This window comes from Asparagus officinalis, chromosome 5 (assembly GCF_001876935.1).
Source record: "Asparagus officinalis chromosome 5, Aspof.V1, whole genome shotgun sequence".
Classification (NCBI taxonomy): Eukaryota; Viridiplantae; Streptophyta; class Magnoliopsida; order Asparagales; family Asparagaceae; genus Asparagus; species Asparagus officinalis.
The window spans coordinates 2768999-2791914 of record NC_033798.1 but is presented as its reverse complement, the minus strand read 5'-3'; the positions used below and the strand labels follow the sequence as shown (position 1 = coordinate 2791914).

Sequence of the window (22916 nt, the reverse complement as noted above, 5' to 3'; positions counted from 1 at the left end):
ACATCATCCTTCACTGTTCAATTCCAGATTTAACTTCAATTTCCAACAATGTTTCCTCTACATTACACTTATATACTCTTAACTTGTTTTTTGGCAACATTTAAATACCCTAAAGTTTCTAAAACTTGCACTTAAATATTTTAAAGTTTCTGAAACTTACACTTATATACTCCAGCTATGCAAACACGATAATTTTTTTAAAAAAATTATTGTGTGACGCTGACATGCTAATTTTAATTTTAGAGTGGTTTTAACTCTTAATAGTTGTTAGACTTAATGTTAGATATATCCGAATACTACTTTAAAATAGAAATATGATAGTTTGAATAGTAAATTTAACAAAAAATAAATAAATTTAATATGTAAGTGCTGCATGAGAACTTTTGGGAAAATTTCCACATTTGCATAACTGAAAGTTTAAAAAAATTAGGGTATATAATTGTAGCCAAAACAAGTCAGGATATATAAGTGCAATTTCTAAGAACTTTAGGGTATATAAGTGTTACAAAAAATAATTGAGGGTATATAAATGCAAAGTAGAGGAAACTATAAGATATTTAAATAAAGATATTAATACTTATACATATATTTGTAATATCAAGGAGAAACCAGGGCCGTATATGACTTTGCCCCTGATAATGAGGGTACGCTCCTCATACTATTTGCTCAATTACGGATAGACCATTGTAGTTTAATGGTTGTAGGTACACCCTCTTGAGTGTAATTTTCATGACTCTTTTATCTTCAAAAAAAAGATTATTTTTAAGGGAAAAAAACTCTTAAAGATAAAAGAGCCAAAAAATTCAATTAACTAGTGTATCTACAACAATAGAACCACATGGATCTATCTGCAACTCGATGACAGTTAGAGGGTCTTAAGCAATTAACACTTTTTATATTGATACAAATATCGGCTTAAAAATAACAAAGACTAAAATATCATAACTGCTCAACAACAAAACCATCAAATTCCTGCAATCTATTGGATAGTTTTGCCTCCCCTCCGCCCACATCCTTGTCCTCGTTCTTATCCATTTGAAACCACCACCGGAATCAAACAAAAGGGCAAATTTCGTTTTAGACCTTTTTAGGAATTTATTTCCAAAAATCAACCCTTTTCAGATTTATTTGCAAATTTCGACCAAGTTTCAGTCAGGTAGCTGACAATGGGTCGAAACTTTCGAATAAAGTTGAAAAACTTCACAAGATTTAAAATCCCATAAAATTATATCATTAATTAATTAGCGCTAACCAAAAAGCTTGGCTCAGACGATAAACTGCTACTAAATTTTACGGGATTTTAAATCCCGTGAAGTTTATATCAAACAAATTTCATAAAATAAGTAGTTATGTGTAATGGGTTTGGTGGTTATAACATTAGCTTATAAGACTTGGATGAGAAGCACTTGGTTTGAATCCTAGCCTTGTAAAAAATTTTAAATGTTCAAGGAAAAAATATGTTGGGGTGAGATTCTAACTCAAGACCACTTGAATGATTGAAGTTTAGCTTTCTTTGAGCTAAGCATTTGGTCAACTATGGCAACCATGTCATATTGATCTCCTCGGGATTTAAAATCTGATGGAGTTAGACTAACCCGTGAAGATTAATTAAGGAGTATACTTCACGGAATTCTAAATCCCTTGAAGTTTTTCAGCTTTATCCACAAATTCCGACCCAGTTTCAGAAACTAGGTCGAAATCTGTGAATAAATCTGAAAGGGGTCGATTTTTAAAAATAAATTCCTAAAAGGGTCTAAAACTAAAATTTATCCTAAACAGAAGCTAACCCATGGTTTACAGAAAACCCGCGGACCCGCTAAACCCGCTTTTATAAGCAGCGAGGCCCCCCACCCGGATCAACCACTACAAAGAAACAAACAAAGAAAGCAAAAAAGCTGATCGAGTACCGATCGTGAGGGGGTTTTAATGGCTGAGACTACGATCGTAGAAGGAGAGAGGAGGATGGTGGTGGCGGCGATCGACGAGAGCGAGGAGAGCATCTACGCCCTCAAGTGGTGCCTTGACAACCTCATCCCCGCGCGCGATGCCAACACGGTTGTATTGCTGTACGCTCGTCCTGTGACGCCAACCTACTCCATGTTGAACGGCGCAGGTATATACAGTTTTTGAGCGTGATGTCGCGGCATTAATTATGAAAGAAAAATAATACAGTCGTACCCTTGGGCACACCTCTGACCACCCCATTGCTACAGTGTAGCTAGAGGGAGGTGTGACCGGAGGTGTGCCCGAAGGTGTGTCTGTAGCACTTCCCGTTATGAAATAACCCGGAAAAAAATTACAGCCTAAACATCTAGCATAAAAGGACGATACAGATTATATAAAAAAAGTGAAAAGTAGATGAAAAAAGCAAAATAATAAAGAATTAATCTCATAACTACATCAGAAACAACGAGGAGGCGACGTCAATTTGCTGCTGAGGTTGAATATTGTCATAGTTTGGGAGTACCAAATACAGGTACTACTAACCATATCTATAGCCTTTATGGGACGAACAACAATTATATTATACATGTAATTTTACAAAAATACCTGCGCAAATAGTCTTTTAAGATTTTTTTTTCTTTTTTTTTTTTTGGGCTCAAATCAAAACTCATGGTTCATGTGTTACATGCAGGGTATCTGTTTTCAGAAGAAGTCCTGGCTTCGATGGACCGATACAGCAGAGACCTCGCAAATTCGGTGCTGGAAAGAGCTGAAAACATCTGCAGAAACTACGATAACGTAACGAACCCTGTGTTTTAATCTATTTTTCTGTTTAAAGATGATTAGTGTGGTTCGAAAATTAATCATAAATCTTCGTCATTTGACAAAAAAATATATATATATATATCAGATTAAAGTTGAGAAGAAGGCTCGCAGCGGAGACGCGAGAGACGTGATTTGCGATACGGTCGATAAGGTTGGGGCCGATGTCTTGGTGATGGGCAGTCATGGCTACGGATTCATTAAAAGGTTGGGAATATAATTTTAATTTTTTAGTTTCTAATTTTTTTTAGTAATTGGCGATTTCGTGTTTGGTTCAGGGCATTTATTGGGAGCGTGAGTGATTACTGTGCTCGAAACGCGAAGTGCCCGGTTTTGATCGTCAAGCGTCGAGCGTGAGGACCGCAGAATATTGGACGGGCCTCGTCGTTTCTCGTCTTTTTTTTTTTTTATGTTCTCAATAATAACCCTCAAAATGCGATGTAAATAAAGGTTTTTCTTATGATTATTGTGTTTAATAAACATGTAAAATATCCGAACCAGGGGCTTTAAATCAACTCATCAACCCAAGCTATATTTTGCCCGATCTCCCTACGATGCCCACAGTTGTGATGCTATACATCCAGCTCGGCTGACAAAGGTCATGGCTAAGGGGGTGTTTGGTTGCACAATTTTGTAGAAAAGTTTTCTCAAAATGTCTGACAATGATAATTCTGTAATTAAAAATTTTCTGTAGATTTCTGTTAACTGTGTTTGGTTCAAAAAAATCTTCAGAAATGTTTTCTATAAAGTATAAAAAACACCAAAATTTGCAAAAAATAATTTTCTCTCAAAATGGGCGAAATCATCCAGAAATATGACATAACATCGACATTTTTCTATAAAGTTGACATTTTCGATAAATTTAGAGGTGCTTGGTTCAATTTCTACAAATTATAAAAAATCTTGCTATTTTTTATAAATTTATAAGCTATTTTTTTATTTTGAACCAAACGATCAAAGTAAAAATAATAAAATAATAGGTACTTTTTGACTTCTCGAAACTTTTCTTATAATTTTTTTAAGAAATACAAAGAAATCGTATTTTGGATGGAAAACATTTCCTATAATTTGTAGAAATTGAACCAAACAACCCCTAAAATCACGTAAAAAGAAGAAATCTACAACGGCATACTATGACAATACACACATCCACGCATTGCCCGCACACAGAGGCGCCGGCATTCAGGATTAAACTCAACAAAAGTTTCAAATAAAAACCAACCGGACACAGAAAATATGAAATTGCCTCCGCCCAAAGACAACATTTTCGCCCACCACTTCCTAATACATATATATATGATAAAAAGAACTACTACATTTCTGCAGTAAAAGCATGGAAAAGTCACCAGTTCTCTTCATTTTTGCTAGTGTTTGGTTCAATTTTTTTTAACCAACAAATCACAAGAAAATAAATCGAACAGGTCTCACTGGACCAGGCTAGAAAATGATCTGGACCCAAAATCCCACAACCACGTACTATATAGCTCAACCCGCATTATTGACATTCACCAGAAAATTAAGTGATGCTTCCGGTCAAAACCTGAACAAGCTTTATCAACTAGTAACTAACCCCCGCACACAACTCCAATCCTTCTCATCTTACACTGATCAAAGGGCAAAGGATCCTCAAGCTACCGACCACATAAGAGCGAGCATTTCGTCAAAGAGCGCATTTCGTAAGAAAACTATCCAATGGCGCTATCCACCATTGGCCCTATGAAAGGAGACCTCTATGATCAGTACCCATCTTCAAGCCTCACAATTTTGCAGTGATCCAAGGATAGACAACTCTTAGACCACCAACTGTACAGCGAACATGATCAACTGAATGATTTTTCATAAAAAATACAGTAGACCATGTCCACTAGACAGCTGGTGTTCCAATAGAAGAACCCTTCAACCAGTGCAACCATCATGAAAGCTCACATATACACTGATCCCTTGAACCACCAATTATCCAGTGAATAGGACCCATTGGATAATTTCTCTTTGAGAAAACTATCCAGTAGACCCTATCCACTAAACAATTAGGGCTCCAACAAAAGAATACTTCATTGATCCATACTCATGTTGTTTAGCACTAAACCAAAAAAACACTGCTTCAACTATCAACATCTAAAGTACATAATCCATTTTGTATAAAGTACATAATCCATTTTGTAGTTCTGATTGAATGATTGAATAGCTCACACAGGAATTCTATCTAATAAACTATATCCATCAAACAGTTGATGCTCCAAGAACTTATGGATCGATACAATTATCACCAAACTTCTATGATGCACTTTAATAGAAATCCTCTATATAGTTTCTCGATGAAAAAACTATATAGTGAAAAATTATCCATTGTTCAGCTAATGCTTCAAAAGAATCCCTGACTAATGCATTCATGCACTGATCTACCATTCAGTTTTACATGGATCAAATGTTTAGCCAACTCGAAAATCTTATACACAAAATAGTTTCATACGAAACTATCTAGTGGGTCATTCCTACGCGACAATTAATACTCCAAGAACTGTCTATCCTTATATCAGTGCAAAATAGAAAGGTCTAATGATGAGTACATTGGTCAATTAGATACCCTCACGATGGAAGTATCTTGATGTATCTTGTCCATTGAACAACATATCCTCCAAGGAAAAAAATCTTGAATTGGTATACTTCTCTTCTAACCACCTATTTTGCACTGATCCAAGGATAGACAGTCCTTGGATCATCAATTTCAAATCCATTGAGTTCTCTCACGAGAAAATTGTCTAATGGCCCTTATTACAAGAAAATTTGAGATTTATCAAGGAAAGAACACTTAAAACCAATACACTAATAACCAAACCGCTCGCCTACGCTGATCCAAAGGTAAACCTTTGAATCAATTGTCCAATGGTGCAGATCCATTGGACGTTTCTCTCAACAATCTACTTGGCCCATCTTCCGATAGTTAATCTGCAAGAAGAGAATAGCACATAACCGATGCACTTATACCTAACCCTTCAATGCAACTCTATCAACTAGATACTAAATGCTTCAAGAGAATCCTTGCAGCAATTCAATTATCATCAAACATAGTTGTTCAACCTTGATCTATAGGTTAGATAACCATTAAACCACTAATTGTTTAGAGGACATAGAAAACTTATTTAATAAACTCTAGGCATAGTTTGGTAGGCGGTGTGAAGAGGGAAGGTAAAGTAAAGAGAGGTGCAAAGAGGTACAAGGGAAGTATAAACATCCTATGCTTCATGTTTGGTAGAAGTGGAAGAGAGAGAGAGAGAAAACACATCAATTTGTAGTTCATTTTCTCTCTCTTGTTGAATCCCTCCAATTTGGAGGGATTCTTCTCTCTCCTCACTTTTAGTTCATTTCAAGTTGAACCCCACTCTACCTTACTTCCCTCTACTCTACCTTCCCTTCTAAAATCACTCTACCAAAGGCACTTTGGATTTTTGTCCCTCCCTTTATCTTACTTTCTCCTCTACCAAACCAAGCCGCTCTAAAGAAGAAAAAAAAGTCCTAGGATCGATACGATCAACCCCAGACGTTGCTATTTCGCATTTTAACAAGAATATATGATCCTAGGAACACTATCTAATGAGCAAAATCCACCAGAAAGTCTCAAATCCTAATCAAATATAATTCAAGTTTCAGACAAACTCAACCCTCTACTAGAACAATCCAATCAAGCATACTAAAAATGCCAATATACGAACCAAGAACAAGGCAACAGCTATTAATTTATACTTAAAATCACAATTTTTCACCTACTTCTCAACCACACAGGTAATAAACATACTAAATCATCAAATATAAGCTAGGAAAATATATAAATTAGGCAGAAAACAATGAGCTTAGAACTAAAATCAACAAACCCAAAAAAACCTACATAAAAACAAATAGGCTTAATCCAAACTCATGTAACTACTAAAATAACAGCTTAATTAGAAGTAGCATCTCAAAATAAAACCACAAGCATAAAATCACTTAATACTCTAATTAACGATGAAACAACATAAACGTAACCCTAGCTTCAAGTAACAAAAAGATTCATTCTTTACTCCTCTTGCTCGGATCCAGCCTCTGCGTTCTTCTTGTTGTGCTTCCTCGCGTACCTCTGGTTCCTCAAAAACTTTGGGTCCATCTGCAACAACGAACCAATCTCCACTTCAAAAACTCACCAAGCAAGGTAATAAGAGGGGGAAAAAATCAATTTTCTGATGTAAAAATCGAAACTTTACCCCTTTGGTTGACGCGTTCCTGTGCTTCTTGGGCTTCTTGATGCCGTTCTTGTGGGCCTTGTAGGACTGGTTGTGGGCCGTGTGGTTCTTCGACTTCGCCATTGAAACCCTAGTAAAGGAAGAAGAAGGCTAGAGATTGACGAAGGAGGAAATGATCTAGGGTTAGGGTTTTTTAGAGAGAGATACCTGAGACGGAGGAGATCTGAGTGTTCCTCGGCGGCGGGGGAAAATTTAGGGCTAGGGTTTTGTATGGAATTGGGGGCGGAGATGATTTTATAGCGGTCAAAGGACTAAAATGGCCTCGGCGATGAGCTTTTTGCAACTGGGCCGGTTTCGCCTGGCTTGGGCCTGATTAACAAGAAGTTCGTGGGCCTTATTTTATAGCGTTCAGAATTTTCTCGTGTATATATGTTAAAAATAATGTGTATGAGTTGTCTGCTCATTTCATTAAATGAGTTATTAAGAAATAACCATGTGGTGAGGCTCATTTTAAAAGTCATATCACAGGGGTGAGCCTCACCATCTTTATTGCTTGGTAGCTCATTTTGCAAAATGAGCTGTTACTTCACATCTATGAATTTCGTTTATGTTTTGATAAAACCATTTACCATGTCCTCTAGTTCATTTTCTTTGGATGGATTTTGTAAAGCTAATAAAATGAAGCTTGTTTCTATTAAAAAAAGAAGAAGAGGAGTTCATATAATAAATTAGAATTAGTTGGTGTTGGAAGACTACACCGGCTTATCTAACTAGGTCAGTTTTGTGCCAATAAATTTGTGAGATGATATGAAAGATAATTGATCTCCCTCCCATGTGGATTTGTATGCACAAAAACAGGAAAGATGATCATCAGGGGTTATTGCTGATCTCTTGAAGGGCAAACAAAAAGTTTCAAAGGGTCTATTTGTAATTTTATTAATGATTTGCTATTTCATTTAATTTTTTAAGGAAATCTTTGCTATTTTATATTACATTAATGCATCAAGGATCCAAATAGGGGACCCAAGGCATGGGACAGGTGAGGTGTCACCATCCGGTTGCATAATGTATTATTCATGAATAGTGCATCATGTAACCGGATGGTGACACCTCACCTGTCCCATGCCTTGGGGCGGGTCCCTGTAGCAACACCCTTCATATTATTAGACTTCTCTCAGCGAGATTGGAGCAAACGTCTAAAGTTTCCCTGCTTTACCAAGCGAACGACCATCTTTAAATACGCGGGCTTGCATGTTTAAACTTGAAAATTATGAATATTATACAACTCTTTGATATGCACATATGTTATTTCTATCTCTATAATTTTATGGTGCGTTGTTCATATGTTGTTGTTGATGATTTAAATTACACAGGTAAAAGGAAGATAATAGGGAATGAGTTGATATGGGAGCCGCTCACTTTTTCGAATATCCGATTTAGAGTTGGGTTGTTCGTCCCTACATGTGGACGGGGACTGGTTCACCTGTTGTTCCTCCGACGATCAAGTCAGCTAGGTGCTTGAGTGAGAGTATGAGAAAATGTAGCGGGAATGGAGAAACATAATGAGAAAATTGCTTACATTGTATTTAGAATAGTTTCCCATTTTATAGCAACGCAAGAGGGGTAGTCTAGTTTTTTTGGCCAAGCCTGAGCTGGTGGCCGAGTCAACATCTACTTTACAGGTGTCGGTCGTGGATCGGTCACGGGATGTGCGATGTCATTTCGTCATTAATGAGATGCGATGGGCGACGCGCGAAGCCAACGTGGTCCGATGTATCATAAATAGCGTCGATGATGGAGAAATGATGGCGCCTGCCAAGCATTTAATGTGACGTCGACGAGCTGTCAGCGCAGGGGGGGTTAGGGGGTTCGAGGTTGAAAGTCATCTTTTGGCTTGTAACGAAGGGTGTCGAGAAGTAACGCCTTTCGTGTCGAATAACTAGTCGAGCGGATTCGCAGTGAGTCGTCTTCGATAAGAGGACCGACAAGTACCGCCCTTCGAGTCAACCTAAGGAGACGGCGACTCGGCGAGTCAGCTAACTCGGGATCCTGGCAGTTCTGATCGTCAATTCGATTTGAACGGTGCGCGTCGGAGGGACACCTACCCGTTGTTGGCAAAGTGCCACAATTTGGCGACTAAAAACACCATAACAACTGTATTACCATTCCACCGCTTTTATGTTATGGTCATCATATAAAGAGTAACAAACTTTAACAATTGGTACCTAACAATTTACAACCAAAAATTAACTACGAAATGTATGAATTGCCTGCAAGAAAGTTTGAGATCGATGAAAAGAAAAATCTAATAATAAGAGAAGAACAACGTATATCCAATAATAAAAGAAGAAGAATATAATTAGTGAATTATTAATACGAATTGACCTCATATGAAGCTACCTACATCGTCTCTTTCAACTTTCCCATTATTGGTCTTAAATGTGGGTTCTGCCGAAAATAATCCCATGTGGTACAACGAAGCAACATTATTAATGCTACCTATCCCCACGTGCTCCACGTGCGTCACAACCTCTATTCATTCTCTCATCACGCTGTCAAGACTTAATGCACATTTATTTAGGACAAATTTTCAAAATTAACCAATTTCGAAAATTAAATAGCAAAACCGACCTCTTTAAAATTTAAATAGCAAAACCGACCCTTTTCTTTTGAAAAGGGTCGGTTTTGCTGCTGAATAATTTTTAGGACATACACGGGACTGCTAGTCCCGTGTATTTCGTGGCAGTTTCGATTAACACGGGACTAGCAGTTCCGTGCGATCGGTGGTAAAAATAGACCCGACTTCATCTTTGACCGCACTCCTTTTCACCCAAACCCATTCACCCCTCCTCTTTCACCCGCTCCTCAAACCCAGCGGCTTCCTCCACTGCCGCCGCCGACCAAGCGCCCTCCGACCACCGCCGCCGCCGACCAAGCGCCCTCCGACCACCGCCTCCGCCGGACAAGTTTGCTCCGACCACCGCCGGCCAAGTTTGCTCCGACAAGGTAAATGTGGTTTTTTTTTAATTTTGATTAGCCATGAAATTTCGGATTTGGGAATGGATTTGGGTTGGGATTTGGGAATTATGGTTGAGATTTGGGAATGGATTTAGTTGAGATTTGGGATTAAGGTTGAAATTTGGGAATGTATTTGAGATTAGGGTTTAGACATGATTAGGGTTTAGACATGAATAATGTGATTTGAGATTAGGGTTTAACCATAATTAGGGTTTAGACATGAATAATGTGATTTGGGATTAGGGAATTTAGCAATTATTTGCTTTGTAGTTGAGATTAGGGTTTTAAATTTGACTTTAAATTAAGATTAATATTTACAGTTATAATAGATTATTTACATATGATGGACTGTTGATTTTCAGCTTCGATGGCAAACTCTATACCCATTATTTGCTTCTTCAATGGGAGCCTCGGCGTCGGATTGAATAGTATGCCGATGTATGAGGGAGGTTCTAGGAAAATATTTATGTTATCCAAGTCATTAAATTTTGATGGAATGATGAATGAAATACACAGAGTTACGAAAATTAATAAAGCATGTTATGCAATTAAAGTGTTCTTCAATTGTCCGGTAAATGAGAGTAGAACTATTGCTGTGGCGATTACCGACGATGGGGAATTGAATGACATGAAACAATTAGTGGAGAAGCAAGCGTCAGTTGGGTTGTTCATTGAGAAGTATCCGATTCAAGAATTTGCCCAAGCTTCACGACCACAAGGAGAGTTTTCTCGGATGATGGACTTAGACAATGAGTCGAGTGGTTTTATGACATCTCCAAGTCAAGAGCCGTGGTGTCAACTACAACATTTAAGTGGGCATTCTCTTGGTGGGACGTCAAGTACTATATTTAACGACGCATCGGGCTATGTTACGGGTGATCTACCGGCCGGATCAATTGTAGAAGAAGAAGAAGTAAATGATGACTCAGAAAATATTGAAGAAGAAGACGTGCAAATTGATAGCATGCATGTGGCAGTTGGAATCGATGATGATTCTCGTTGGATGGATCAATTTAATGTTAACAATGATTATGTGGAAGCTGAAGATCCGTTGCCCGACGAGTTTCATAATGAAGATTGGATAAATACTTCGCAAGCTGAATTTGTTGATGTTGGTCCAAACTTTCAACGGCCTGAAGACTTCACTTTTAAAAAAGGGGACCTATTCGAGAGCAAGGAAGCATTGATCTTTGCGGTGCGAGAATGGTCTATAAAAAATCGGGTCAATTTCAAGCCTGTAAAAACTAATACAACCAACTACTATGTAAAATGTTATTTCAACGAGAAGAATGAAGTAGAGCATGCAAATGAGCAAGATGAGAGAAACAGGAAATGTCCTTGGTTGCTAAATGCCGCTGTGAGGAAATCAACAAATGGGCAATTTGTAATATCTAGATATTGCGGGCTTCATACATGTTGCAATCCGTCGGTGGACGTCGATCATTATTCTGCATCTTCCTCTTATATATGTAAGCTAATTATGCCTGAAGTTAGAGCTGAACTTGATCTAAATGCAAGTCAGATATTTCAAAGGGTATATGATATGCGGGGCATTAAGATATCTAAATATAAGGCATATGATGCAAGGAGGAAAGCATTGTCGAAAATATTTGGAGATTGGGAAAAATCTTATGAATTACTTCCACAGTATCTTCAAGCTATCAAGCGAAATAATCCGGGTACTGAATATGAAATATTGTCTGAAGAGATTGCACCGGGGATGGAGAGGTTCACTCGAGTATTTTGGGCATTTGGTCCGGCTATTAAGGGCTTCACTTTTTGTCGTCCGTTATTGAGCATTGACGGTACACATCTATATGGCAAGTACAAAGGCGTGCTTCTTGTGGCGACCGGTGTAGATGCAAATGGCGGTTTATTTCCTCTAGCATTTGCAGTTGTGGAGGTAGAGGATACTTCTAGTTGGAAGTGGTTCTTTGAACTTATATACAAGTGGATTCCTAGTGTCCGTGCGCCCAGATTAATTACTTTTATCTCAGATAGGATGAAAGGAATTATAAGGGCATTACATGAGGGTTTTGGTGCACCACATCACCATCGATATTGTTTGAGGCATATAAGAGATAATTTTAAGAAAAAACACGGTGAGATTAATTTGCAAAATCTTTTGTGGCAAGCTGGGTGTGCAACCGATACATTAGTGTATGAACATTGTAGAGAGAAGATCAAGTCTTTGTCATTAGATGCACATAATTGGATTGAACATAACTTGAAGCCTCAATTCGAGCATCGATGCGCATTATGTAAGGATGAGGGTGTGCGGTTTTGCATGATGACAACTAATTGCTCCGGGAGCTTTAACGACGTTCTTAAAGGATCACGAGCTATGCCAATACAATCATTGGTTGCAAGAACGTTCTATAGGCTAAACTCATACTTCAACAAAAGGCGTGAGGACGGTGTAGACTGGACAACCCGTTACACACCAAAGAATGAGTCTATTTTGCATAGAAGAATTGAGGCAGCAAGATTATGTCAAATTACTGTATTCAATAACAATGAATGGCAGGTACAGGATTATGACGGTATCTACACCGTTAAACTGTTTGATGTTGATTGCACTTGCACATGTAACATACCACAACTTCAAAAAATACCTTGTGCACATGTTCTTGCGGCTTCCTCCAATCAGCCGGGTGGTGCGAGAATTCCATATAATCGGTATTGTTCACCATGGTATTCAACAATTCATTACCGAAAGACATACAGTGAGAGTTTTCATCCACCCGATGATAGTCGGTATTGGCCCGAATATACTGGACCACGACTAATTCCACCTCAATACAAGAGACAAGCAGGTCGACCACGATCTGTACGAATTAGGGGAACCATGGATCAAGGATGAGAAGGAATTGTCAAGCATAAAAAATATATTCTTTGCAAACAACCGGGACATACTCGACCTCGTTGTCCAGCTAGACTCAATAGATAGCAATTAATTGGTAATAATTGACATATTCAAATTGTGATTTATTTTAATGTAGACAATATAATTAGTCGTGGATCGGTTATTGATATGTTATAATTGTATGTGCAGGTATATACACCATGGAGCTTGGATCGAGTAGTGATGAGGTCCTATATGACCAGCCTCGACACCGTTCACATGTTATATCCTTTACAGAGGTAACTAAGTTTCTTATAATTTTAATATTGCATTCTTATAATATTGTATTCTTATATATTCATTTGCTTTACAGAGAGGCCCGGATATTGTTATGGTTGATCATAGCCTCAGCCATAGCCGTTGGCATCTAGAGGATGAGCGCATAATAGCAGCTGTAGGACGGGCCGGCTTCTTGACATGTTCAAAGCTTCGTTGGATGAGGCTCGATTGGCCCCTACTCACCGATTTGATAGATAGGTGAAGGCCGGAGACCAACACTTTCCACTTCCGAATGGGAGAGTCTACTATTACGCTACAGGATGTAGCTATGATACTTGGTCTCCGCATAGATGGTCCGTGCGTTACTGGCAGTGATAGACATTTTTGGCCGACAAAGTGTGAGGAGTTGTTAGGTGTAGCTCCAGAGTCAATGCCTAGAGGAAATATTAAATTGAAGTGGCTAAAAGATACCTTCTCGGTGCCGTTGCCTTTTGATGCGCCGCCAATATTGATTGAGCAACATGCACGTGCATACATTATGCACATGATCGGTTCAATATTATTTCCAGATTCGAGTAAAGATAAAGTGCATGCCAGGTATCATTTTTATCAGTATTTACAATTATGTCTGTTGATTTAGCTTATTTTGATAACAGAGTCAATGTTGTGAAAATGCTAGGTGGTTACCACTTATCGGGGACTTGGACACATGTGGTGCGTTATCGTGGGGTAGTGCGGTTTTGGCGTACCTATATAGAGAGATGTCTAAGGTTGCATTCATGAAAAATAGTGACCTCAAAGGGTGTCTCAGCTTACTGCAAGTATGGGCATGGGAGAGGCTGCATTTGAAGCCGAGACTATGCGTGAATTTACAATTAGACGGACAAATTCCACTAGGATGCAGGTATTATATTTTTTAACGTAGTAAATATAATTGTAGTTATTCATTTGGTACTGAATTTTGAAACTAACACAGATGGAATGTCCAAAAATGTTTTGACGAGACCCCGGCGAGACAGTTAGATTTCTACCGAAATGAGCTTGACCGCATGAAGATTTTTCAGGTATCATTTCTATAAAAACGAGTTTTTTCTTCTATATATCAACTTTCGTTTTAATGATATGCAACAATTATATGTAATACTCTGTAGATGGAATGGGAGCCCTACACCCCATTTCTCGATCATCTACCCCCGATATGCACAGAATACCCAGTTATATGGAGAGCCAGAGTTCCTCTAATATGTTTCGAGATAGTAGAAATGCATGTACCGGACCGCGTGCTTCGACAATTTGGTCTTGCACAACATGTTCCGCAATTTGTTGAAAAAATAGAGAGGAAGGCGAAGAAAGGAGGCCAACAAAAGGACTGGGCAGCTGAGCATCAAAATTATATACACAGATGGAATGATAGACATTTTTGTATTGTTGAGCAAATCGAGCCAACTCCCCAGGAATCAGATTACTACACTTGGTATTGGAGGATAACTAGAAGATGGATACTCCATGCGACCACATCCCCGGTTGAGTTGCAAAGAGGATATGTGCCTCGGGGTATAGATGAGAGAGAATTAGTAAGTATTTTTAAATTTATTTTAAGTTTATTTTTATTAGAATTTTTCAATATTGCTAAATTATGTTTTTTTAAAAATTTGCAGGTATCAGCAATAGATGATGTTCAAACCATTGCAAATAGTGGCTTGGAATTGGCTCGAGCAGGTAATATAGAATTAAATATAAAATTTACATATTGTAATTTGAATTTTAAAGTAATTTTTGCATTTCGGATATCGAAGGTCGGGATGGAGGAAGCCGAAGACAAAGGAGGAGGAGAAGAGTTCTTGGATGTATATAAGCTAATCGGTATTGTTATATAAATTACAATCCTATTTTGATATGTACATTACAAACGTATTTCAGGACAATAGATGGTTTTTGGATTTGTAGCGGAGACTGTGGTGTGGCTTATTAGATTTGTAAGTGGGTTTGTGGCGTGATTTGTTGGATTTGGATTCGTAAGTTTGTGGTGTGTTTTATGATTTTCATATTTGATATATGTGTTTATACAGGGAATTAACATATGAGTTTGTATAGGAAATTGATATATGTGTTTATGATTTGATATATGTGTTTATACAGGGAATTAACATATGAGTTTGTATAGGAAATTGATATATGTGTTTATGCAATGGTGTAATTTATGATTGTTGCATTTGAAATGAGTTTGTACGGGGAATTTTCCCGCAGCAGAAATACATATTTCTGCACATTATGTGCAAGAAATACACGGGACTGCTAGTCCCGTGTATTTCATTATGCCCAGGAAGTGCACGGGACTAGCAGTCTCGTGCACTTGGTTCGTTGCTCTCTGTAAAATGCACGGGACTGCTAGTCCCGTGCATTTCATTGTGCCCTTGGTTCGTTGCTCTCTGTAAAATGCACAGGACTGCTAGTCCCGTGCATTTCATTGTGTATTTTGAAATACACGGGACTAGCAGTCCCGTGTATGTCGTAAAAAACTTCTTGCAGCAAAACCGACCCTTTTCAACGGTTTTGCTGAATAAAATGAGATAAGGTCGATTTTGCTATTTAAAATGCTAAAAAGGTTGATTTTGTAAATTTGTCCTTTTATTTATTTGAGTAACCACCACCTGCATAGCAATGATACTTCTTAGAGCATCTACATGGGGCCGGAAAAAATCCGGCCCTTTAGCTAAATTTGGGGATTTTTAAGAGAGATGAGCTCCAACGGGCCGAAAATTTTCCCCTTCAATCTCATGTCCCTTAACTTCCTCATCCAATTAAGGGGAATGTTTCCCTTAACCTTCCCCTCATAATTTTATATTAATGTATTTTATTTTAGAGTTAATTTATAGTTAATTAAATTTAGTTAATATATAGTTAGTTTAAAATAATATAATTAAGTTAATGTATAGTTAATTTAATTTGATTAATATTTTTTAGTTATTAATATAATTAAGTTAATGTATAGTTAATTAAATTTTAATATGATTAATTAATTTAATGATTATATAAGATAATTTCTTAATTTAAATTAATTAATTATTTATTTTTAGTTATTAATATTTAATTACTTATTCATTTATAAATAAACCACATATTTAATCAAATCATAATATATAAAATTAAAAAACTAAACATAATTAATTAAGGGATATGGGACTTTTAAGGAGGGACCATTGGAGGAGAACCAACCCCTTCCTTAAAGTTCCCCCTAAATTAAGGGGCATTCAAAGGATCCCTTGGAGATGCTCTTACTCATCAATAAACTTAAAATAACTTATACGAACCCAAATTATACTTCATATTTTGAAATTAATCCCTCAAATCATGAAAATTGTTATTAAGCCTTACAATTATTGAGTTAACTTGAAATCAACCCCTCAAATCTTTACAATTGCTATTAGGTTTCTTAATTCTTAGACAGTTATTTTGAAATTATACTTTTCAATAGAAAGTAGAAACAACAATTAGAGAGAATAATTTAAAAATGATAACAAGAATTAGAGACTTTATAGCATCTCTATTAATTTTATTAGCCCTTTAAATCTTTCATGTCTTGAATTTAATCCCTGAAATCATGAAAATTGTTATTAGCTTCTACGATTCTTACGTTAATTAGAAATTGATCTCTCAAGTCATTAAAATTGATATTAGGTTCATTAATTCTTAATAAGTTATTATGAAATTACTCTCTCTAATAAAAAGTAGAAGCAACAACTAGAGAGATTAATTTAAAAAAATTGCGAGAATTAAATGACGTAATAAAATTTCTACTTACTTGAGAGATTAATTTTAAAATAATTTTTGAATACGAGAACGTAATAGCAATTTCACTAATTTAGAAGCCTATCTAGTTAAAAACGAAACTTCAATTTTTTTATTTTAACTAATAGACTCAAAGTTTACCTCATTTATTTTGAAAACCACGTACTTCGGCCTTTTCCCCCACAATATTAGTGTTTTACATCTCTTATATTTTGAATCATATCCCTCAAATAATGAAAAAGTGCTAGCATGTATTGCATATTCTTAGCTCATTTAGAAGTTGACCCCTCAAATGATTAAAAATTACTATTAGATATTTCAGTTCTTAAATTATTTGATAAATCCATCTAATAAAGAGTATAAGTAATAACTAGAGTGATTGATTTGAAAAAAATTATGAAAATCGTGAGACGTAATAACAAATTCAATGAGTTGAAGGATTAATTTAAAAATAAGTAATTTCTATATATTACAACACCCAGAAATATTTTTATCCATAAATAAAAAAATAAATCTCTAAGCAGAATGGTTAACCATTATTTTTTGTTTGGCTTCTTCCCATAAATGCAAGTCAATTTTGCTCTTTAAATATTTTGTTGTCTCAATTCACTGCTTGTTACGCCGCCTTAACGTGTTCCTGCAGGGCGCCAGACCGCAAAAACGATTCCACCGTCAGATCTTTCAGTAACGGTCAAAATTCATTTCATGACGCGGCATCTGTCACCCGTGCTCTCCCATTGGTCAACCGGCAATCCCCAGTTCCTCAACCGGTCTCCCCAACGACAAATAAAATCCCGCCACCGGCACAGCCGGTCACCCTGCCCCTTCTACAAAAACCCCTTCAAAAAGTGAGGCCAGGAAAAAAAATAAAGAAGGGCACGTAATCAAATCGACCGTTTCTCTCTCTAGGGTTTCTCTCACTCTCTCTACAGGATCTCGATTTCTTGGGAATTCCGGCGATCAGATCGCCGGATCTGCTCGAATTCGCATTGAGAAGCGATGTTTCTTGTCGATTGGTTCTATGGCGTGCTCGCGTCGTTGGGATTGTGGCAGAAAGAGGCCAAGATCTTGTTTCTAGGGCTCGATAACGCGGGAAAGACCACGCTTCTTCACATGCTCAAGGACGAGGTTTGGTTTTTATTTTTATTTTTGGATTTTTTTTTGTTTGGTTTTACGAGATTTGTGAGGTATTTTGAATTTTTGGAGCAGAGATTGGTTCAGCATCAGCCGACGCAGCATCCGACGTCGGAGGAGCTGAGCATTGGGAAGATAAAGTTTAAAGCTTTTGATCTTGGAGGTCACCATATCGCTCGGCGCGTTTGGAAGGATTATTATGCTAAGGTACTTTTTGTTCCCTTAAATTTTGTTTATTTTTTGCTTGCTTTTGATCATAAAATAGGGGGTTCCCCCCTGGAAACAACTTTGAAAATAGGGTAATTATTTTAAAAAACACCTTTCAATTTCAGTTTATTGATAAACCTCTTTAAAGTGGGGTTTTGCTGCAATCAATCACCTCCCAATCAAAATTTTCACTAAAAGCCCAAAATTACTCTTAAAAAACTCACATAGGCACATGACTGTTAGGATACAACTCATATACTTTGAACTTGAATCTTGTATACTGAACATGAATTTTTTAAACTTCTTTTTTTTTTTTGAAAATTTGACCGGGAGGTGGTTGATTGCAATTCGCAACAAAAACCCACTTTAAAGGTGGTTTATGTATAAATTGAAATTGAAAGTTTGGTTTCCGTATAATTACCCTACCCCATAAAATGTAATGTCGGATCCATGTTTGAATCATTATACATGTTTTTACTTGATTCAGCTTAAATAAGTAATTTTTTTTTTCTGGAAAAATGTATTGAAGTATCTTTATTTGTCTCTTATAAGTTTGAAACTTTTTAATTCTTTTAGTTGTTTGATGGTGACATGGTGAGATTGCCTTTATTTGTTATTTATTCTATTTTTGGCTGATATTCTCATGATATTTGCTGATAATGCCTGTATCCAAAATATTACCTGTAAGGTAGAATACTTTTCCTATCCCCACAATAAAAATGGCTTGCAGATCACAGGTTTATTTTTTGACACAAATGTTAGGTCAGTTAGAAGAGATGGTCTCTTTAAACTTAAACATTAAGATATAGAGGTATCATTAAGTAAGATTGGTTAGAATTTCTGGAGCAAGATAACTGTTAGGTCGGTTAGAATTTCGAGAGTAAGATAATTTTTATTTCTCTTATTATTCATAAAGGTGGTAAGGTCTTTAAAATCACTCTATGCGATTTAATCAATTTTTCTTCTCTCGTTGGGAGGATGGATTGTTTTTTCTGGGTCCATTTAGTTTGTTGATAATTAATTTCTGTGTGTATATATTCTTCTTGCTTTCATTTTTCTGAGGTTTGTACATAGTAGTGATATCATTATAAACCATGGATTTTTGGTTGCATTCTTATTTTCTCATTTTGGCTGTGCCATGAGAGAGAGAGAGAGAGAGAGAGAGAGAGAGAGAGAGAGAGAGAGAGAGAGAGAGAGAGAGAGAGAGCCACTCCTAACTATAAATTAGACATCGTGCTTATGACTCAAGAATTGTTGGAGAGAGAGAGAGAGGGCCACTCCTAACTATAAATTAGACATCGTGCTTATGACTCAAGAATTGTTGGAGAGAGAGAGAGAGGGCCACTCCTAACTATAAATTAGACATCGTGCTTATGACTCAAGAATTGTGAGAGAGAGAGAGAGAGGGCCACTCCTAACTATAAATTAGACATCGTGCTTATGACTCAAGAATTGTTGGAGAGAGAGAGAGAGGGCCACTCCTAACTATAAATTAGACATCGTGCTTATGACTCAAGAATTGTTGGAAAGCTCTAATTTCAACCACAAATTTTGTTTGGGTATATATTATTGATATACAACGTTATCGATAGCAGATAAAGTCGCGTAGCGGTGAGGTACTGCTAAGGCTATTTGCACGTATAGCGGCAAATAACACAGTCAAATAGCGGTCAAATTTAAACATATTTAAGTATTCTAAAAAATAAGAAAAATTACGAAAAAATTCTACAATGCATATTTGATGATTTATAAAGATCCTAAGCATGAAATAGATGTGCAACAACTGCATAAAATTAACAAAGTACTATGAAGAATTAAAAATGTACATATTTATCAAAAAGACTGTTATTTGTTCCATTCCTTCAAGTCTCTAATACAAAAATTCTTAACAATAGAAAAGCCATTGATTAGCAACACCATCATTATATTAACTATTCAAAACTTGACGTAGAAATAAAATCTGTAAGCACAGATAAATGAGCAAAGCAAGATAATGTCATGAAAGATAATTACATACTATAGAGGGAGAGAATCGGAGAGAGAGGGTGAGAACCAGAGGTTAGGGTTTTTCTCTTTGTGGCTGTAAATCAAAGACGGGGGATATGGGTCTGGTTTGGGTATGGGTCGGGTAGAATGTAAAAGCTATTCACCAAATAAAAGCGGATTTTAGTGGTTAAAAGCGCTAAAAACCAGCTATGGCATGCAATCACGAGCAAATATCGGTTTTGGCCACTATTAGCTGCCGCTTTCGCTGATAGCATAGTAGCAGCCAGCGCTAACGCTATGAAACCGCTATAGCGGCGCTATGCACTGCTATTTACAATAGTGTTGATATAACATTCTAGTGTGGCAGGGAATATAGAGCTAGGTAGTTCCTGTATATTGTTATTGACGAGTTTCTGAGATGGCATGTTTACCTCTTGTTCATACAATGGAAAAACTGAAATGGACTTGGATGGCAGTGCAAAATGGATGGACGGCAATCTGCCATCAAAGTCGAAGCCTTTAGCTAGACGAAGTAGAGGGTAGTTGTCTTATTCTCCATTGCTACCCCCAGCTTTTTCAGTTTTAATAAAACAGGTTGAAAAGGCATGTCCGCTACAGGGAAGTGGCAAGCGGTGGAAACTGGAAAACAGAGCATTTTCTCGTATGTTTTCCTGTTTGTATGGGATGTCAATTTCTCGAGCACCTACTATTGAGATATTTAGCCTGTACTTTGACCTAATAAAATTTGTTGAAAAGTGGAACAGGCCATCTAAGTTTGAATTATCTATATTTGAATTTCCTCTTCTGTACCCTCTTTTTTGTTAGAAGGAAGTCTGTGAGGTACTTGACCTCCCAACTGCCACATATCAAGAAACTTGCTTCCTAGAGAGTGAAAAGCTAGTGGATGAATGCTTCTTAAATGCCAACCAGCATGTGTAGAGGTCTACAGAATTCCATATTGTTTGGCTTTCTGATAGTTAGTGGAATGATATGATCACAAGATAATTAATGAAGTTGATTTGTGCTTGTCTTTTCTTAGTGATCCATGGCTACTATTCAGTTGTAGTCCAGTTATTGATGCTAGTGTAGTATGCAAGAGTCATCTGTAGTGATTATTTGTGTTCAAAAAGTTTTGGATATCAACAGTCCAGCTATGAAGTTTCTTGAGCTTAATTTTTTCCACTTGAGATATGTTTAAGCTGATTTAAGTTGCTCTTCGCTGGTATAGAGTAGTGTTCCAGAAACCAAACATGCCATTTGGAACTTACATGCCATGTGGAAATTATTGGGGGTTCTTGTTCGGAAGTTCATGTACAAAGTCTTAGAATTCTTCCCAATAGGGGGAGTAGAGAAGAGCTCCTATTTAAATTTTAATGGTATACCGATAGTCATCACACCTCAAACACAATGGACCTTGCTATTTGACAAGCCCAGTTCATTATGTTAAACATTAACTTTACTGCTATTTCCTGCAGATTTAGATTGATAGTTCTTAGGATTATAAATGTCCCTATGAGCATCCCAGCCAATAAAATAGTCCAGCATCAGATCCACAGGTGCTAGCTGCTGTATAAGGTCTTTCTTTATGAATCTAATGCTTTTTGTGTTTAATAGAGGTAAATTTCATGCAACTGCTGTGAATTTTTAGGGGTTTTGCATAATGCTACCAATAAACTAGTTTTATTACCATATAACTTCCTAATCAGCAGAAGAGTACCACGTACTACCACAGGCCTAGGGTAGTCTCATGACAATATCTGAAATTACATGTTAGTAATCTGACAATAACATGAAGTTCATGGAGGTTTAGTGACTTTATCTGAAAATTCGTGGTAGTTTTATAAAACATGGTGTTTAAGTTGCAGGTGGATTTTCGATAGCATGTGGTATTTTTACCGATCCAAAAGGTTCTTGTATTTTTCCGCATAAAGCATGAAAATTCATGATTTCTTTTTGTAAAGCATGATAACATTGTCTTTCTTCCATGCGCGCAGTGCTGTTTATTTTTCATTTTCATTCTCTTTATTCTTAAATTGTTTTTTTTCCTATTATATCCTAATTTTGGTGGATACTGTGTTTTATTCTTCTGCAGGTGGACGCTGTGGTTTATCTAGTGGATGCATATGACAGAGAGAGGTTTGCGGAATCAAAGAAGGAGCTCGATGCACTCCTCTCAGATGACTCCCTCGCAAACGTCCCCTTTCTCATTCTAGGAAACAAGATAGACATCGCAGCTGCAGCATCGGAGGAGGAGCTGCGCTTCCACCTTGGTTTGAGCAACTTCACCACCGGAAAGGGCAAGGTCAATCTCGTAGACTCCAATGTGCGCCCCCTCGAGATCTTTATGTGCAGTATCGTTCGCAAGATGGGATATGGTGATGGCTTCAAGTGGCTCTCCCAGTACATCAAGTAGCGAGTAACTACTTGGGTGAAGAATCCCTCTGTAGGCATGTTTTCCTTTTTATATTTTGCATGCTTTTTTTTTATTTTGTTCTTGATTAAATGAATTAAAAAGCTGCTTCTGTTATATTTAGAACAGAATGGAGGCGATGTAAAGCAGAAACTCGATATCGTTATCTTCTGATACAGCGGTCTTTCCTGCAGTCGTCGGGTTTTATTTCTTCTATTATTTGTTAGGTTGTAATCATCATTCTCCACTATTCTTGTAAAAGTTATAT

General features: G+C 37.0%; 4 protein-coding genes across 4 annotated transcripts; 3 read left to right on the top strand and 1 right to left on the bottom strand.

Moving 5' to 3' along the window:
• On the top strand, nucleotides 1857-3281 carry LOC109843013 (universal stress protein A-like protein). The gene is made up of 4 exons (XM_020411941.1): nucleotides 1857-2113; nucleotides 2636-2742; nucleotides 2855-2973; nucleotides 3045-3281. Exons 1-4 carry the CDS (start codon nucleotides 1927-1929, stop codon nucleotides 3121-3123), a joined length of 492 nt encoding a protein of 163 aa, XP_020267530.1. The 5' UTR covers nucleotides 1857-1926; the 3' UTR covers nucleotides 3124-3281.
• LOC109843832 (60S ribosomal protein L29-1-like) lies at nucleotides 6651-7294 on the bottom strand. Its single transcript, XM_020412793.1, has 3 exons — nucleotides 7188-7294; nucleotides 7002-7110; nucleotides 6651-6904 (listed from the first exon to the last, which is right to left on the bottom strand). Exons 2-3 carry the CDS (start codon nucleotides 7101-7103, stop codon nucleotides 6818-6820), a joined length of 189 nt encoding a protein of 62 aa, XP_020268382.1. The 5' UTR covers nucleotides 7104-7110; nucleotides 7188-7294; the 3' UTR covers nucleotides 6651-6817.
• On the top strand, nucleotides 13523-15206 carry LOC109839927 (serine/threonine-protein phosphatase 7 long form homolog). The gene is made up of 6 exons (XM_020408391.1): nucleotides 13523-13719; nucleotides 13802-14026; nucleotides 14099-14186; nucleotides 14274-14696; nucleotides 14781-14969; nucleotides 15192-15206. The coding sequence occupies exons 1-6, from the start codon at nucleotides 13553-13555 to the stop codon at nucleotides 15204-15206; spliced, it is 1107 nt and encodes a 368-aa protein (XP_020263980.1). The 5' UTR covers nucleotides 13523-13552.
• On the top strand, nucleotides 17777-22862 carry LOC109843084 (GTP-binding protein SAR1A-like). The gene is made up of 3 exons (XM_020412016.1): nucleotides 17777-18039; nucleotides 18121-18252; nucleotides 22331-22862. Exons 1-3 carry the CDS (start codon nucleotides 17911-17913, stop codon nucleotides 22649-22651), a joined length of 582 nt encoding a protein of 193 aa, XP_020267605.1. The 5' UTR covers nucleotides 17777-17910; the 3' UTR covers nucleotides 22652-22862.

What these genes read in the sequence shown, in the direction of transcription:
- LOC109843013 (XM_020411941.1), top strand. Translation starts at nt 1,927, where the DNA reads ATGGCTGAGACTACGATCGTAGAAGGAGAGAGGAGGATGGTGGTGGCG. An exon ending in TCTGCAGAAACTACGATAAC is followed by an intron (nt 2,743 to 2,854) that starts GTAACGAACCCT and finishes TATATATATCAG; the next exon opens with ATTAAAGTTGAGAAGAAGGC. An exon ending in GGCTACGGATTCATTAAAAG is followed by an intron (nt 2,974 to 3,044) that starts GTTGGGAATATA and finishes TGTTTGGTTCAG; the next exon opens with GGCATTTATTGGGAGCGTGA.
- LOC109843832 (XM_020412793.1), bottom strand. Translation starts at nt 7,103, where the DNA reads ATGGCGAAGTCGAAGAACCACACGGCCCACAACCAGTCCTACAAGGCC. An exon ending in GGAACGCGTCAACCAAAGGG is followed by an intron (nt 6,905 to 7,001) that starts GTAAAGTTTCGA and finishes TCGTTGTTGCAG; the next exon opens with ATGGACCCAAAGTTTTTGAG.
- LOC109839927 (XM_020408391.1), top strand. Translation starts at nt 13,553, where the DNA reads ATGCCTAGAGGAAATATTAAATTGAAGTGGCTAAAAGATACCTTCTCG. An exon ending in AAAGATAAAGTGCATGCCAG is followed by an intron (nt 13,720 to 13,801) that starts GTATCATTTTTA and finishes TGAAAATGCTAG; the next exon opens with GTGGTTACCACTTATCGGGG. An exon ending in GTATAGATGAGAGAGAATTA is followed by an intron (nt 14,697 to 14,780) that starts GTAAGTATTTTT and finishes AAAAATTTGCAG; the next exon opens with GTATCAGCAATAGATGATGT.
- LOC109843084 (XM_020412016.1), top strand. Translation starts at nt 17,911, where the DNA reads ATGTTTCTTGTCGATTGGTTCTATGGCGTGCTCGCGTCGTTGGGATTG. An exon ending in TTCACATGCTCAAGGACGAG is followed by an intron (nt 18,040 to 18,120) that starts GTTTGGTTTTTA and finishes TTTTTGGAGCAG; the next exon opens with AGATTGGTTCAGCATCAGCC. An exon ending in GGAAGGATTATTATGCTAAG is followed by an intron (nt 18,253 to 22,330) that starts GTACTTTTTGTT and finishes ATTCTTCTGCAG; the next exon opens with GTGGACGCTGTGGTTTATCT.